Raw genomic sequence first — 18343 nt, 5'->3', positions numbered from 1 at the left:
GTGTGTGTGTGTGTGTGTGTGTGTGTGTGTGTGTGTGTGTGTGTGTGAGAGAGAGAGAGAGAGAGAGAGAGAGAGAGAGAGAGAGAGAGAGAGACTGACTTCTATTTGGACAACTGTTTTATAACAACCTCAGATACCAGGCAGACACGTTCCCCCCTGCTCTCTGCTTCCTAGGGAAGCTGTTGGGGAGCACGTGTCTTCCTGTTACAAACTCATGGCACAGCCTTCAGATTTCTTCTAAACTGGTCCCCTGGAGGTGGTCTGGGAGAAGGGCAGGACAGAAAGGCTGGGATGGAGGAGGTGGGATCTAACAGGGATGCTGGAGTGTAAAGTGCCTGTGTGTGCTGGGAAGTGGGTGATGGCTGGGACAGAGAGAACCAGCATTGGGATGGGCACCTTGATTAAACAGCCAAAGCCCCAAACAGTCTCTTCTCAATGGGTGAGTGGACAAAATGAGGCTCTATCCACACCCCGGCTGCCCTTCTTATGATGTTAAATGACATGCCTGTGAACCTGCATTTTAAGCTTGAATTGTCTACAAGCCCAGAGAGGCACATATTCTCCATCAAGCAGTGGGGGAAAGTACCCAACTATCGATTGCCCTGTGTCCTTTTGTAATGATACAGAAATTCCCTGCAAGATAATGGATGAGGAGGTTATCAGACTTGATAGAAAAGGTGATTTTTGCTGAAATAGGATTAAAAGCTGATTACTTAACATGTGTGCAGAATAGCAAAACCTGGCCCAGTGATGACAAGCCCATCATCCCTCAGGATTGAAGTGGGCAGTCAGCCTTACTCAGAGCTTGGCCTTGCCCCAGATGTCGGTGAGGGATGTGGAAACCATCAAATGAGTTGCACTGTCTTGTCTGGCCTAGAAACACACAATCTGAGTGGTCCAGAGATGGGTCCAGAGATGGTGGGCCATTCATGGGAGGTGTTGCAGGCTCAATGGCAACAGAACCAGCTCTGGAATTTTCTGAAGTTGGAAATTAGGGTGAAAGTGAACTGGAGGTCAGGGAGCTAATCTAGAATCTCTCAGGCCAGGTCTGATAAGAAGGCCACTGGCGTGTCAGGGGCAACACTTCAGCACTGAGTCCCGACCCATTTCCAGATGGGGCTGGGGCTGTTTCAGAATACCCTGCCATCTTACACAACAGGACTTCTGAAATGGACTGAATGTTTGTGTCCCCCCAAAATTCATAGTTTGAAATCCTAACCCCCAATGTGACAGTGTGAGGAGGTGGTGCCTTTGGGAGGTGATTAAATCATGAGGGTGGGGTCCTCATGAATGGGATTAGTGCCCTTATAAAGGGGACCCTCACCCCTTCTGTCATGTGAGGACACAGCAAGGACTGTCAGTAGTCAGCCTGCAACCCAGAAGAGGGATCTTACCTGACCATGCTGGCACCCTGATCAAGGACTTCTAGCCTCCAAAACTCTAATAAGTCCATCCATTTTATTGTATTTTGTTGTAGCACCCTGAACTAAGACAGTTTCCCAACCTGAGGTCTGAAAAGTGGTGACAGACTTCCCAGAGCTTTTCAAATACTTCCAAAAGCCGACAGGAAATGCCGAGTCCCAAGCATTTGGACACAGTGACTGTCAATGCAGGGGGCTAGTGCAAACCCAACAGAAGCCCTGGCTTTGGGATCATTGGAATTTCTGGTGTGACTGATGAGGCCAAAACTACTGTCTGTCAGGGAATGATAGAATACTATTCAAAATTAGAAAAGGAATTCTTGGTGTTGAAAAGTTATTACAGGATTGGTAAATGTGGAGGATCTGTCAAAAGTTGATGTGGGTGTTTCCTGAAAAAGCCAGCATATACAGTTGTGCAGGTTACACACTGCACAATTCTAGGGGGCACCGTTGCTATTGTAGGTATGAGAGCTTTGTATTTACATAAATAACAGTTTTCTGAAAAATGGTGATAAAGTGTCTCGTTCTAACAAAATCAGTATATGGCGATGGTTTTATGACCAATGGGAGCCAAGTGTCTTGAGGAAGAACTGCCTTTTTTACTTTACATCTTTAAAGATGTTGTCTAGATTGCTGGTGGCAGCATTGTGCATCTACTCCATACAACCTCTATGTAGACTGGAGGGGACCAGGGGCCCTGCTGTGACAGCAAGGTCCCTGGTAGCCAAAACAGTTCCCCATCTTCCTCTGGATGTTAGGAGGACAACGTATTGAACCCTGCGTGGCTTTGCCAAAAATTCAGCAAAAAATTCAGCATCCACTTTGCTCCAAAGGCTAGAGCCAACCCCTACCTTTCTCAGGGATTTTTTCCTGGATACTCACCTCTGCAGGAAGCAGGGTGTAGGAGTAGAATTGCTTCATTTTGGTCACCAGATCGTCTGTGGAGAACGTCACATACTCAACAAACTTCCGGTTTAGCAGGAACCAATCTGAGCCGCCATCCACGGCAATGCCCTCTGGGATCCGCCGGTCCCCCAGGCGCCACATGTGGGCATCACACTCCAGAAAGAGCCGGTCCAGGCCCTGTTTCCGGATGAACCTGGGCAAGACAAAGTAGTGCTTAGCCCTGAAAGAGCGCCACCTAGAGTCCAAATGAAATGGCACAGTCTCGGCAATAAAGGCATTTATTGAGTACTTGATACTGAGCTAGGGGCTCTGTGTGTAGTTTTTCACTTGATCTTCACAAGTGAGGCTGGTGTCTATAACCCTATGAGGTAGGTACTATTATTATGCCCATTTTACAGATGAGGACACAGAAGCTTAGAGAGCTTAGGAGACTTGCCCACCCAGCACGATTAGATGGCAATGATCATCTGCTACATCTGCTTCCTCTTTAGAGAACTTTTGAAATCACCTTTTCATGCCATGGACGCCTTGGCAGTTTGGTGACTACAGCCTAGGGACCCTCATCTCAGAATAATGCTTTTATTTTTTTAATTTATTTTTTAAAATTAATTAATTAGTAAATTAAGTATAGTTGATTTACAATATAGTGTTAGTTTCAGGTGTACAGCAAAGTGATTCATATACACACACACACACACACACACACACATACACATATATATATACACACATATATATATTTCAGATTCTTTTCCTTTATAGCTTATTACAGGATATTGAATATAGTTCCCTGTGCTATACAGTAAATCCTTGTTGTTCATCTGTTTTATATATAGCAGTGTGTATCTGTTAATCCCACACTCCCAATTTATCCCATTGCAGAATAATGCTTTTTTTTTTTTTTTTTTTTGCGGTACGCGGGCCTCTCACTGCTGTGGCCCCTCCCGTTGTGGAGCACAGGCTCCGGACGCGCAGGCTCAGCGGCCATGGCTGACAGGCCTAGCCGCTCCGTGGCATGTGGGATCTTCCCGGACCGGGGCACGAACCCGTGTCCCCTGCATCGGCAGGCGGACTCTGAACCACTGCGCCACCAGGGAAGCCCCAGAATAATGCTTTTAAATGCATACAACGAAAATACACAGGGTTACAAAATATTTTCAAAAACACCAAAGTGATGATATAGTAATTTACATGATTCTTGATTCACACATTAAAATGAGTATTATAAAATATATTTTAAAACACCACATTTATGATAATTACATGTGTTTCCTTTTTAACACATTTAATCACAAGGTCTTGTAGTAGGTCTAAAAACTACTGTAATTTTGAAGAAGAGGTGAGCATATATGACATTTAGAAGTGGATGCCTCAATTATAACGCGATTTGAAAATATGTGATTCCTGGGCCTTTCCTGGCGGTTCAGTGGTTAAGACTCCGCGCTTCCAATGCAGGGGGCATGTGCTCGATCCCTGGTTAGGGAACTAAGATCCAATATGTCACGTGGCATGGCCAAAAAAAAAAAAAAAAGTGATTCCTAACGGTAACTGCTAATACCGTGGTGGTTTGTTACCCTACATTTTGCCTACATTTAGCTAGATTTCAGTTAGAGTTTAGTGAAAATTAAGATCATTTTCTTCCTATTCAAAGTCACAGACCCCTGAATTCTATCCATGAACCTCAGATTAATAACTCCTGCTCTAGGACACACACACACACACACACACACACACACACACACACACACACTCTTGGGATTCTGCAAGCCAGGCAAGGTGGAACTGGCATTTCCTAATTTGTAGATGCAGAAATCAAAGGTCAAAGAGCTGGTAAGGTGGGTGTGTTGGGAGGGTAGACAGAACTAGGGCCAAACTCTCTGGCCAAAACTCTCAGTTCATTTGCAGTTAGCATTAACTTCGCACCTACTATGTGCCAGGCATGTGCTGGCCTTGAGGCAAGGAGAAGTGAGGATGGTCCCTCCTCCTCAGGAGCTGGTTATCTCGTTGGGAGTTTATAGTCTACAGGTCTCCCCGCCCAGGGATCCTGCTGCCCCTCCAGCTCATACAACATAAAATCAACCATTTTAAAGCATACAATTCAATGGCATTCGTTCATTCACAAGGTTGTGCAATCGTCATCTCTATTTTCAAAATATTTTATCACCCCCAAAGGAGACCCCCATCCTCATGAGCAGTTGCTTCCCATTCCCCCTTCCCTCCAGTCCCTGGCAATCCATCTATGGATTTATCTATTCTGCATATTTCTTATAGAGAGAATCACACAAGTTGTAGTCTCTTCCACTTAGCTTCGTGTTTTCAGGGTTCCTCCACATTGTAGCAAATAACGGGGCTTCATTCCCTTGTTTCTGTCTGCCCAGCATCCATTGTCTGGGAACCACACTTTGACTTTATTTTGGACACTTGCTCACCCTCAACTCTCAGTTCACTTGGCTTGCCTCACCCCCAGCACCAGGGGTGGGAACACGACTCAGCCTGGTCAATCAGAGTATTCCACCTGCTTGGCTGCCATAATTGCTTCCTGGATGCGCACGCACCTCAAGCTGAGTCTGAGACTAGGTTCCGGAGTTTTGCTGGAAATACTAGGAAGGAGGGCTTTTCTAGGGGATTTTTTTCTGGAAGAATGCAAGCTGAGGGCTGCTGACAGCCATCTTGTCACCATGAGTATAGAGGTTGTCTGATCATGAAGGTAACATAGAAGAGAAGACAAAAAAAGAGAGACGGAGAATGGGAGGGAGGGAGGGAGGAAGTAAGGGAGGGGGAGAGGCAGACAGACAAGGCCTTGATGACTCTGCTTGAGACCCTGGATCCTGCTATACCCGATTCACCCCCAGACTTGTCAGTAAAGTGCGTAAGGCATTTTAAGATGGGATTCCGTGACTTGCAATTCAAAGAGTCCTGACTAATACATTCCTGAATGATTTCACCTTTATCATTACCGTGATGAATGCAAATGTTCTTAGGCTCCAGATAGGGCAGGTAGCCATGGCTGTGGCACATTAATGCCACCTCTTCCACTAGAGCAGGCTGCATCCCCCACTGTGTGTCTAGAGGTCTTTGTGCCTCCATGGCAGACCTCATCTCTGTCTTCACATTAGAGTTACCTGTCTCCTCTGAGGTAGATGCTGTGCTCACTAGAACTGATCTTGGCTTCCTCCTTTCTGCCTACCTTACAGGTCCTGGAAGAGTGCAAGGCATCTGCTCAGGAAAGGTCTATGGTGATGACCAGACGTCAGAGCATAGAAGCTGAAGACAGTCCCACCCTGTTGGTCATGCTGAATTCTACAAAGAATCTCTCCCATTGGGCCTCCCACAAATCCACCAAAGGGAACTGCCTGAAACCTCACTAATAAACCCACATCCCTAGCCTTTTCTTCTGCATAAATAGAGGACCTGCTTCTTGACATTGGTCACTCACTGAGCACGATGGTGTAATATATTTAATTCTTAACCAAACTGATGCTAGTGTAATAAAAATGGTGACAACAACGATGCTGGTGGTGAACGGACTTAATTCTGCTAAAATGTGCTTTTCATCTACATTGCAATATGGCTCTACCAGTAACCAGCTGGGTGAATTTGGAAAATGATGACCTTGACTCAGTTTTCCCCCATGGGAAACTGACAAAGTTGGGCTAGGTCTAGGTTATAAAATTAAATGTCTACAGGGGTAGACAAGTAATATAAGTTTGTGAGGGGGGCTTAGTATAAGATAACAGGGTAGGTGGAGTTAGCAAAGACGTAGAGACTGCATTTTCTGAAAAGCACTCAAATCCCTTACAAAAAGCATTTCTGGCTAAATAAGACATATCTCTAGGCTGACTCCAGCCCACAGACCACCAGTCCTAATAACGCTGGGTTAGGTAATCTCTAGGGTACTTTCCAGCTGTGACATTCTCTAAGTCCCTCCGTTATACTCAGCAAGAGGTGTGGGGCAAGCATTAGACGGACGCATGGGAGCCCAGAGAAGGCTGACAGCTTTTCTGAGGATACAAACAAGGGCAGAAGCCGACCAGAAGACCCACGTGCCCAGCATCCCTGGCCCTGTTCTTTCCCTAACACACCTTTCCTAGTGCAAAATCCAAGTTCGTTAGCGAAGCCACGTTCTCTCTGGGGAGCGACCTGGTGAAGGGTTTTCAATACACTCACCACAGCACTCACTGACACTCACGGACCCACTGAAGGAAGCCGCCGAGGCTGCGGAAATAAAATCCTACCTCGACTCTGGCTGGTGCCAATTATATGATAATGTCCAGTGGGCACACTTAACTGTGTTTAAAACTTTAAATTTGACATACTCTATATCAAAACTTACATGGTAATCAAGACCAACTGAGAATAAGAGAGAGAGAGAGAAGAAATACAGGTGGGACGACTTGCAGATTTTTCTTTCCGTGGAGCAGCCTTTTAATTTCATGTTCCATTAGATGGGATAACAGCATCATCTTGCAATTTTAATGTGATGACCCGGACCGCAATATCCAAATACAATATTTATGCAGTAATCTCCAAAATGAAATATTCACGGGGTTGGGAGATTGGCCGCTGTATTGACTGCCTTCAAAAACTGATAGGCTGCAAACACATGCTTTGGTTAATTATGAGTAAACAGAGACCACAGATTGCCTAGGTATCAGAAAGGGGCTACCAGGAGCTTAGGTCTGGACTCAGATAAGGTGGCAGACGCCCAGAGTCTGGGTATCTAGCAGGCGAAAAGAATCAGCTGTTTCAACAGTGATTTGCTTTTTATTCTTCCCTGTGGATTTACTATAACTTGAAAAGGTAAAGGTTGGAAACCATAGTAAGTTTATGAACACCCGGGTGAGTCTTGTCATCAATGCTGGCTCATCGGGAAAAGGTGCACGGCCCTCTCACCTGAGGGATGGAGGGAAGATTTGCAGCAATGGGCCCAATTCACAGAAGGTGACCAATGATGCTGCCCTCCTTTCAGTTTTGTTTCCAGTTGACCTGGTTACCTGGTAGAACTGGGCTCAACAGGTGATACCATAGAAGAGCAGACATGCAGAGGATCTGGTACCAATGCTGTCTCCGCTTTCACTGAGAAGTGGGGCTGGCTTAACTTCTCTGAATGCCAGTTTCCTCACCTGTAGGATGAGCTCCATGACACCTGTCCTAACAAGTTCCCAAATCAGCTGCAAAATTGTGATGGGTGACTGTTTACAAAGGTCCTTGCAAAGTAAGCACTCTTCACCCAAGCAATGGGCTGACCCAACCATCAGTTCTTTTTTTCATAGAGACACCATCCCTCCCCAATCCTCCTTTGGTGCTTTATTTTTCTCCATAGCACTTTTCACTTTCTAATATAATATACAAGGTATTATTTAGTTTATTGCCTATTTCTACTACTGAATGTAAGCCCCAAGAGGGCAGAGATTTTGATCACCTCTGTATTCTACTACAGTGCCTAACATACAGCCAAATAAATACAAATAAATAAATAAAAACAAATAAATATTTGTTGAGTGAATGAATAAAGGGAACAGTAACAGCCACGTCTGTCAGGCAATCAGGAGGTAGCTGCCATTAGTTAGCCAGGTATCAGATTCTTCTAACACACATTCGACAGACAAAGGAACTGAATCACAGGAAGGTTAAGTAATTTCTCCAAAGTCACGCAGCTAACAGGCCTAGACGTGAATCCAGGTCTGGATGAATCCAATGCACATGCTTAACTACTCTGCCATTTTTCATCTCAATTTGCCAGGGTCCCTCCAAAAGGACCCAAATGAAGGATCTGAGAACTTCTATTTCCTCAAAAAGACAATGCCCGGAAATGAGTGAACCAAGAGAAAATGGCTCATTGCTGGTTGCAAGAGGCTTTCAGCCAGTCCTCACAAGGGCTTCTGTCTTCAGAATAGGTTACTTGAGGGCAAACGTGGTATCGTTTGCATTTGGTTTTACCTCCTGGGCTCTCAGGGATGGTTTGCCTCCCTGAGATTTTTCTCTACTGTCCCGATATGGGACAAAGTCAGAGCTAAATATGCTTCGACTAGGATGTCACAAGGACCAAATCTACTCAGTTGGGCATCAAAGGAAATCAGATGGAGGATGCCAAGGGGTCCTGAATCTCCCCCATGGGATAAGAGGGCAGTTAAGAAAGTATCTGTAGCCTTTGGAAATGGCCTCAGAAAGGGCAGACAATGAAGAAGTCTCTCGATTCAGTTAATCCCCTGGCTACGATCTCGGTATATTCATCAAGTGTGGAATTATTCCAGAACTGTCTTGTCCTGTAATGAATTCTGAAAGGAAGAACACTGCCCCTCAGATTTTACAGCATGTCTGAGCAAGAAGGAATCTCAGCAATCAGCGAATATAACTAATTTTACAGATAAAAAACCCCAACACACCGAGACTCAGAAAGGACGTGTGATCCAAAGTCACACAGCCTAGAAAAATATTTTCTCTTCTTCTATTTCTCTCTCCAGCGATCTCCCACTGAACCCAGATTACTCCTTTAGCCTAAGTACAACCTAAGCATTTTAGTTTAAAAATAAAGTCATGGAACAAAGCATGAAAACACAATGTATGGAATCAGCCAGCTATGTGAATGGACTCACACAAAACAACCATGTCACACAGGCGCCAAACTTTGGGCTCTGGAGCCAGAATATTTGGTACAAGTCCTGGATTTGCCACTAACCTTGGGCGACCTGAACACGGATGCCTCAGCTTCTTACATGGAAACTGGCGATCGTCATAATATCTGCCTCAGAGAGTTTAAGTGAGATTATATTATATATGGAGAGGGCTTAGCGTAGTGCTCGGCACTTAGTAAGTGCTTAGTAAGTGTTCACCAAGATACTTAACTTCTTCCCTCATCAAGCCAGAAAATTAAAACTTCTATCTGTCCTCTTCTCTGTTCTGGGATTTGGTAGACAGGCATGTGTAGGGCACCTCCACAGCTAAGGAGAAACCCTTTATGCTCTGAGAAGAATGCCTTTTCAGCACCAAGGACAGAAGCCCCAAAGCCCTCACAGCGCACCCACGTCCTGCAATTATTTTAGTTCAGCAATGCCCATGGCTGTGGTGGTAGAGGGTGACAAGCAACACGGGCACCCTGATTCTGTCTGAGAACCACAAATTACAAAACCCTCCCATCTTTCCAAGGCACAAGTCAGTGAGGATTCAGGTCACTGGGTTCCTAGTTTGGCAGCTCCACAGGGGCTCTGCTGGCCATTTCTCACATGTCCAGTGTGAGTTATGCCCCTTCCCAAGATGGGCTGGAGTCAGCTGTCAGGCCTCAACTCTGCAGTAGTTGGAAGAGAAAAGGGGCTCGGGGGATTTGCTCATTCAGCAACTCTCCAAGTCTCTGTGCTGAGAATATGGTTGTGAAGAAGACAGACATCATCCCTACCCTCTCTCTTCTAAGATGAAAAATAAAACCATAATATTTACCATTTATTGAGCACTTGCTACTTTCTAGGTCCTGTTCCTAGTACTTAACATATATTCTCTCATTTAATCTTCATCACAATCCTATGAGGGTTCATTTTCCAAATGAAGGAACAAAGACACAGAAAGGTTAACTAATTTTCCCAAGGCTACACAGTTGGTTGGTGGCAAGGAAGGGATTCACACCTTAGCAGTCAGGCTCTGGATTCCACACTCTTAGCCACAAGACTATAACACTACTCTAGTAAATAGGTAAGTAGTCATAAACAGCTATGAAACACATGAATATGTAATTAGATGTTTGTGATTAGTGTTATACAGGAAAACTTAGAGTGCAATGACAAAATAAAGAGACAGGGACTTAATTAGTGGAGACTACTGGGGAAGACTCTGCTGAAGAGGTGGCACTGACAAGAAGCATGAGAAGGAACCAGTCATCTGAAGAATTGTGGGGAAGAGCTTGATAGGAGACAGAAATAGTGTGTGCAGGAGCCCAAATGAATGAAAAGAAGCTAACGCGGTAGGAGTGGAAGCTACAGGGAGAAGCTCCGCTTCACTACCTCACACCAGAGGAGACCAGTCACAGGAGAGGCAGACTCTGACCTGATTGGTGGAAGGAATGTATTAGCCGTAAGTACACGTGGCCTGGACATGGCAGGAAACTCCACAATGAACGTACTTAGGGAAATGGTATAGCACAGTGGCTAGGAATGTAGACTCTGGAGCCAGACTGCCAGGGTTCGAGTCGCTTTCCCCGTTCCCAAGCTGTGTGTTGTTTAATCTCTCTAGCCTCAGTGTCCCTATCTGGAAAATGGGCATGATAATGACTGCACTTACACCATGGGATTGTTGTGAAAATTGAAAGAATTAATATCTCTAAGGCATTTGGGACAGTCTCTGGAACACAGTAAACTCTATCATTACACATGCCCTGGGCAAAGAAAGCTGACTTGGTTTTGACATTCAGGAATGGAAAAAAACCCAGCCTGAGCAGAAATGCAGAGTTAGGGGCCCAAATCCTGGAACTGAGAATCCCAGGCTTGGTGGCCCATGCTCTTCACATGGGCCCAAATCAGCTTGCACCTCCAAGAGTCTAAAGGTGTATTGAGGGCTAACTGATTTTCCCTATTTCACACATATTTATAAACAAAGTCTACTGCCTTCTGTTCTTATTGTAAAAGTAAAGGGGGCTTCCCTGGTGGCGCAGTGGTTAAGAGTCCGCCTGCCGATGCAGGGTACGCGGGTTCTGGGAAGATCCCACGTGCCGCGGAGCGGCTGGGCCCGTGAGCCATGGCCACTGAGCCTGCGCGTCTGGAGCCTGTGCTCCGCAGCAGGAGAGGCCACAACAGTGAGAGGCCCGCGTACCGAAAAAAAAAAAAAAAATAATGCAGTTCCTCCATGAAAGGCATGGAACACAAAAAGAAAGAAAAGAAGGAAATAAAAAATCATGCTCTACGTCTCAGAGATGACACTGCACATATCGTCCTTCTAGCCTTTGGTCCACCTTTGACATGTATTGTTTTGAAAAAAGAAAAGATTGAAAGTCGACCTCAAAACTCATACGGAGGCCCACAGAGCGTCTGTGTACACAGCCTTGTATGGGTGCCTGTGTGATGCTAAGCTTTATTTTGACATGGCTACCATAACTGGATTAAATAAAGTGAACATGCAAACAGGGATAAACTCACCGCTTGGGTTTAAGAAAAGCAAGAGGGAAATGCAATCTGCTTTCCCCATTGGAGATGAGATATTAGTTACCTCCTCCCATCAATCATGGTACTAGGAGACAGATGGGGAGAGAGCTCTTCTCCTGATAAGCAAGTTGGCACCAAAGGGCCTCCTGAAAGCAGATTTGCTTGGAGGAGGTTCCTGGCCAGGCTCTCGATGCATTTGACAGCTTTTGGTTAAACAATTGCCTATTTATACATCAAGAGAGGTGTGGGCCTGAAGATTAGTTCAATGTCAGAGAGAAGAAGCTGCTTTAGCTGCCATTCTGGTGCCCAGCGAGGGACTGCCGCCTCTAGCAGGTGGGCCCCGGACCAGGGAACAGGAAGAAACTTGTTTATGCCACTTCTGACCTGAGGGCTGGGACCCCTCCTAGCTTCCTTCTGGTCTAGTCTTCTTACATTTGAAATGCTAGCTGTTTCTCTAAGAGTTGTAGAAAGTGTTTTGAAAACATGAATCACGTGTATATATACCACCTTCAAGGCTTTTCCACTGTTGTCACCATCACCACTATCGACATCACCACCATCATCAACTTCATATGCGTAACTAACTATTCCAAGAGCTTACTCACATATTCACTCACTTAATTCTTGCAGCAATTCTATGAGGTTGGTTTTATTATCATGATTCCCGTTTTACAGATGAGGAAACTGAAGCACAAGTGATGGATGTAACTTACCCAAGGCCACACACCTAGTGAGTGCTCAGCATACGAACGCTGGCAGTCGGGGTCCAGGACCCAGATTCTTAACTGCCATGCTATAGGTTTTATGACGTCTGTATGAGACTTTCCTTAATATTTCTTTTCTAAACCAACTTTAGATAGCTTCAACTGTCTTCTTTTAAACTTAGTCTTATTCTAAGCATCATGTCCATGAAATCATCGATTAGATGGCTAATTATATAAATTTTCGTTGATATACATAAAATCAGTACTAACTCTCCCATGATGCCCCTTTGTGAACACCCCAAAATAATCTCACATATCACTGGTGGATTGCGAACACACTGTGGGATAGGGTGACTCTAGAAAGTAGGGGGAGGACTGATTTTCCTCTCTTGCTCCTTTAACAATGATTCTGCTTAAAATCAGCAGAGCTTTGCTCTTTCATCCACACACTCCAAGAACTGAAAACAACAGGTCCTCTCAGATGCAGTCACTAATCATGGGGGGATAAAAGTCAGACCTAACCAGACTCCAATGCCAGCCGTGTGGAACCCTGAGCAAGTTAAACCAACTCTGCAAGCCTCAGCTGTACTCTTTAAAAGAGGATAACACCACTCGAAAGCGCCTGGCTCGGCACTTCCTGTGGTCAGCGAGGATACTCAGTCCTCCACAATCCCCACATCACTGTCCGGATCTTATAAAGAAGAGGACATGAAGACATGGAGAGCCAAAGCCATTTGTCAAAGTCCCCTGGCTGTCATACGGCAGAGCTGGCATTTTGGCACAGGTGTCTGGACTCCATTGCCCACGCTCTTACCACCACACCACACTCTGCCCCAGGGCTAAGCACTGGGGCCCTGGTGACCTTGAATTATTTGGAGAACTTAGACCAATCAAGGCCGGAAAATTCCCAGAGGAAACTCTATTCCGGCTGGGAATGAGGGCAATGATTTTCCCTTTCCATCTCCCTGTAAGGGGCCTGTCCCTACACACTGAGCTTTGATCAGGCTGCCGAGATTTGGGAAACTTCTCCGATACTCCCCGAGCAGAACCCAGGAGTTCCTGGGGATGTTTGCCAAGACCTGCTTATTCAGGGCACTTACTTCTTTTAGCCCTGCACAGGTTATCTGGGAAACTGATAATTGTGCTATATGTCTTTCAATATATCTAGCTACTTCATTTTTGGAGGAAAGCAAGGAAATACAGTGAACACAACACTCCCCTTGATTTAATTATAGGAAGAGTCAGGACCAATTTGGCAGTTATTAAAGTACCAGTTTGCCTTTATGCCATCTCTTAGCAGCGGGAGCTGGAAGTCCAAATTGGCTGCTAAAGGCTGAAGTTGGGGACGGGAAGGTCAAAACTGCTATTAGGAGCCACGTGGAATTAAAAACTAAGGCGCCCTGTGGCCTATTTGGTATCTCACTGCTTGCTTTTGTCCCTCTCCATCTCTCTGTCTTTTAAACTCTCTTCCTCTGTCACACTGTCTGGTCCCGAAGCATGAAGCATCAGAATGGGAAGGCATTTGGAGATCATGTCATTCAACCACTTTGTTTTTCAAAGGGAGAAAATGAAGCCCAGAGAAGCAGAGTGGCTGCCTCAAAGCCACCCAGCATACTGGAGGAAAGCAGGACCAGAACACAGACAGGCTGCATCACGCAGGGATTTGAGCTTGGGCTCTGGGGACACACTCACTCAGGTTTGAGCCCTAACCCTGCCCTAGTTGCGTGAGCTTAAGCAAGTTACTTCACCTCTCTGAGTCTCAGTTACCTTATCAGTAAAATGAGGCTAATACGTTGAGAAGGGTCACCGTCTGGAGCCAGAAAATTAAACCAACACAAAGGGAAAGAGAACAGAAGTTAATGGGTGAGGGTGGTCAAAAGGTACAAACTTTCAGTTATAAAATAAGTAAGTTCTGGGGATGTAATGTACGGCACGGTGACTACACTTAATAATACTGTGTTGTACATATTTGAAATTTGCTATGATCTTAAAAGTTCTTATCACGAGAAAAAAGATTGTAACTATGGGTGGTGATGGATATTAACTAGACTTCTTGTGGTGGTCATTTTACAATATATACATATATTGAATTGTTATATCACTTACTTGAAACTAACATAATATGTCGGTTATATATTAATTAAAAAAAAAGATTCTTGCCAGTGAACTACTTGGCTATTTGATGTGATGTGTTTATTTTACTTTAACCCTCTCCAGAAATAATAAGAAATAATTAAGCAGCCAGAAAAAAAAAAAAAAAAGAATTAACAGAGTCTGGGCTTGATGATATCATTTGAACTGCTTGATTCAGCTATGTCTTAAGTCAGATACTAATGTTTTAGTTGCATCACCCAATAACTTCCCTTACCCTTTAAGCGAGTTTGAGCTGAGTTTCTGTCACTTCCCACCAAAAAAGGGTCCTTCCTAACACGCCATCAGTGCAGAGCCAGAGCGAAGCCCCACCCAGGCCGCGCCCGTGGGAGACGTGAGGGCAGATGGGCGTGGCTAGGTTTGTTCACTCAGCAGGTGAGGCCTCAACTGACAAAGAGGAGAAAGTCACCGTCGACGGCTCATTTTACTACTGAATTAATTCTAAATTCATCTCCTGAATTCATCTAAGTGAGAGAAGCCCAGCTGAGGACTCATGCATGAGTGTTGGAACTTGTGAGCTGTTTTGTCCAGAGAGCCTTGGGTTTTAGGGTTTTAGAGGGAGATGCAAGCAACAACTCCTCAGCCTGCGTCTTTATCCTGCCCTTTATCCTGCTGTGCCGTTTGGGTACCACCTGTCAACTGCTGATGCACATCAACTGGACAAGATGTACTCATACACCCAGAGGCACAACTCTGGCCTATACACCATCTATTTATTTCTCCCACCTGCAATATTTGAGTCCAATGTTTATCATGGCAATGACATCATCACTACCACCACCACCACCATCATCATCTTCACAGGGCATTTATGATATGCCAAATGCTTTACATACAACATCTCATTTAATCCTTCCAACAGTCTCGTGCGTATAAGTCCATTAATGTTTCCTTTGTACAGATAAGGGAACCGGCTCAGAGAGCTTAAGTCACCAGTCCAGTGAAACACAGACAGGACGTGGTGGATGAGAACTTCAACCTAGGAGGTATGACCTCAAAACTTCATGATTTTAACCTCTGTGTTGTAGCCAGTTCCTAGCACAGGGCCTGGAAATAGTAGATAGAGAATAAATACTGAGCAGGCTGAAACAACAATACTAGGGTGGATGTAATTCAGACACAAGTCTAGCAACTTACAGTGGATTCCTTTCTAACGATATGACTTTGCACAAAACATGTATTATAAGCTACTTGGAAGTGAAGAAGCATCTTCATTCTCTACCTAAGGGTGGGGATACCAATATCTGGTCTAGTTCTGACAACGTACCACCCCCATGGAATCTTGTTCAGCTCTACCCTGCTTCCATGGGCTTTGGGGCCAGAGAACTGGGTTCAAACTCCAGCACTTACCAGCTGTGTGACTTTGGGAAAATCATTTGGGCTCCCAAAGCTCCCCTTTCTTCTCCCGACAGATGGAGATAATAATACGTAGTTTTACATCGAGTGACTGTAAGAATAAAGTTGGATCCCGTGTGAAAAGGGCCCAGCAGAGCGATGTGCACTTAGCAGGAACACAGTCCGCTATATGTCTGCCATTCTTCTTTATCCACCAGGCCTCTCCAGTGTAGTGGCCAGAACATGCTATAGTAATCTGTGCTAATTTACAGAGCATCTTCAAGTCTGGGGTTAAGTGTAAAGAATGCAGGCTGCCAGTAGGACAGGCCCAATCTGGATATAGACAGCTGGATGCCATCAACGTTAAAATTAAGGAAAATGATACAACCCAAGGATTCTGGGGTTACTTCTTGAGAGCTCAGGAAATGGAGCTCACTGCTTGCCTCTGTCCCCCCCTTCTGTGGATATCTGGGTAAAGGGGATCACAGAAACAGCTAAAATGACACCTCCGTCGGCAGTGGCAGAGAACACCTACAGCAGAGCCGGCAAACTGAAACGCCAACAGGGTGAGGTAGGGGAGAGGGCAGCGAGGGCTGCAGCAACCTGTAGAACGTGGGCTTTGTCTAAGAACCAGATCATAACTTCCATGAGAAAATTCAAGCACAGATGTAGTGGACCTTTGGCTCTTTTAAGATGAGCTGGAAATCTGGATTTCCCTGGGAAATATTGTTATTTTTAAATGGGGCTATTAACTTTCAAATGAAGCACCTGAATTAAACAAGACAGAACCAGCACGAAGGCCAAAGAAAACACATTAACACGCTAAAGGTATCCTGTGAGCTGCCAGATTAAGTTCTGAATGCAACGCTAGGAAAAGGCTCTAAGATGGCAGAGTGATCCTGGGCAGGGTTTTCTGTCCAATGGTGGAGCGGACCCTGTGGTCTCTCCTACAGAGGGTGCTCAAGACTGTGTCCCTTCTGGCTGATCTCTGGCCACAGGGATTTAGACTCAGCTCAAAGCGGGACTGCAGTGATGCTGTTTGGCTTTGCTCAGTTTAAGTGAGAGAGGCACAACAGATCCAGGTTGGGCTTCTGGTGCCTCAAATCCCTGCCAACATCTTAGGCAGCAAGAGTGAGGCAATGGTGAGGGCGCAGCGCTGGGAGTCGGGATACTTGAGTTCAACTCCATGCTGGCATGAGACTCTTTCCTGCTAGAAGGTAAATTCCATGAGAGTGAGGATTTTGTCTTGTTCTCCTCTAGAAGGGTGCCTGGCACATGCTTGGCACTAAGTGAGTATTTGTTGAATGACTGGCTGACCGAATGAATGATCTGGGGACATCATTTACTTGAACTATGGGCCTCAGTCTTCCTACCAATAAATTGGGTATTAAAATGACTACCCTAGTTTCCTTGAAGGACAGCCATAATGTGATAATGGACTCATGAAAGGGCTTGGGGGAAAAGGTGTAAAGGACTAGGACATGATGAGACACATTCACTGTTATCTCTGTCCCTGGCTGGCAGGAGACACCATTTCAGATGCTACAAAGAAAGGGCCAAGGCCCATCCACGCCATGGCTCTCTCCCATCCTCAACTTTTCTCTGGCTGCATCAAACCAGCCTAGAAGGAAGCCCCCAAATGATCACTCAGATTTCCATTTCCCTTTTGCACAAGGGTAGGGGGAGGATACACTACCTGGCATTGTCCCGGCCGTGTGACTTCAAGAAATTCATATCTCGGTATCGGGAGAGAAATGCCACCAGCTGGTCATTTGTCCTGTGGAAGCAAACCGAGAGGAAAGTCAGGGTCCTCCAGAAATCATGGAGACTTTGTGTCCTGGCTCCTTTCTTTGTCACAGAAACCAGGTCCCCTCCTTCTTTCACACCATGCAGGTAGGTAAGGCATCTTCTTTCATATGTCGCCATCACTGAGCTTACCACAGTATGCTAAAATGGACTGTTTGTCTCTTACATACTCCATATGCTGTGAACTCCTTGAGAATAAGCCTAGTACCTTATTTGTTTTGGAATCTCCAGTGCCCAACACTGGGCTTGGCAAACCGTAAGGCATCAGTGAATACTTCAATGCCAGATACAGAGTAACCTCAGGGCCTTTGCACTTGCCGTGCCTGGGAAATTCTACCCCATATCTTTCCATGTCTGCTCTTGTCATCCAGGTCTCCTTTCAAATGTCACCTCTTCAGAGAGGCTTTTTTTTTTTTTTGCTGCCCAACCTAAAGTAGCACCTGCCTCCCCCCACCCCCATCACATCACTATATTCACAACATGAGCTCCTCACCATCTGAAAGAGCTATATTTGCTTACATTAGGACGTAAGCTCTGTGAGGACAGAACCTAATGCAACTCACTCATCATTGGCACATGGTAAGAGGTACATTAATGTTTGTTGGATGAATGGATGACTCAAGGTGAGATGAGTTTAAACTGACTCCTTCAAATGTGTTTTGAGGAATGAATGAGTCAATGAATGAATGAATCCATAACCCCCAGGCTGACTGAGAGAGCTTTAAGAAATATGAAGTGTGATGCAAACGGGTGACATTGTTCCCGGCATTGTTATCCCAGATTTATCGCCATCAATCTCAGCACTAGCGGTGTAGTCACAGCTAATCAGCTTGTGCATACAGCTGTGACAGTACTTAAAAAGGCAGTCACACGGGGTCTCCATCTGCCAGAAACG

General features: G+C 45.3%; 1 protein-coding gene across 1 annotated transcript in view; it reads right to left on the bottom strand.

Moving 5' to 3' along the window:
* XYLT1 (xylosyltransferase 1) overlaps positions 1 to 18343 on the bottom strand; it is a 317608-nt gene that overhangs the window by 43981 nt on the left and 255284 nt on the right. Inside the window, exons 7-8 of the mRNA XM_027098118.1 lie at positions 17339 to 17419; positions 2304 to 2520 (exon numbers count right to left, since the gene is read on the bottom strand). Coding sequence (XP_026953919.1) covers positions 2304 to 2520; positions 17339 to 17419 — 298 coding nt within the window. The remainder of the gene's footprint in view (positions 1 to 2303; positions 2521 to 17338; positions 17420 to 18343) is intronic.

This window comes from Aethalodelphis obliquidens, unplaced genomic scaffold, assembly GCF_003676395.1.
Source record: "Aethalodelphis obliquidens isolate GAN/ISIS:26980383/991018 unplaced genomic scaffold, ASM367639v1 scaffold120, whole genome shotgun sequence".
Lineage (NCBI taxonomy): Eukaryota > Metazoa > Chordata > Mammalia > Artiodactyla > Delphinidae > Aethalodelphis > Aethalodelphis obliquidens.
This window is presented reverse-complemented; position numbering and strand designations above follow the sequence as displayed.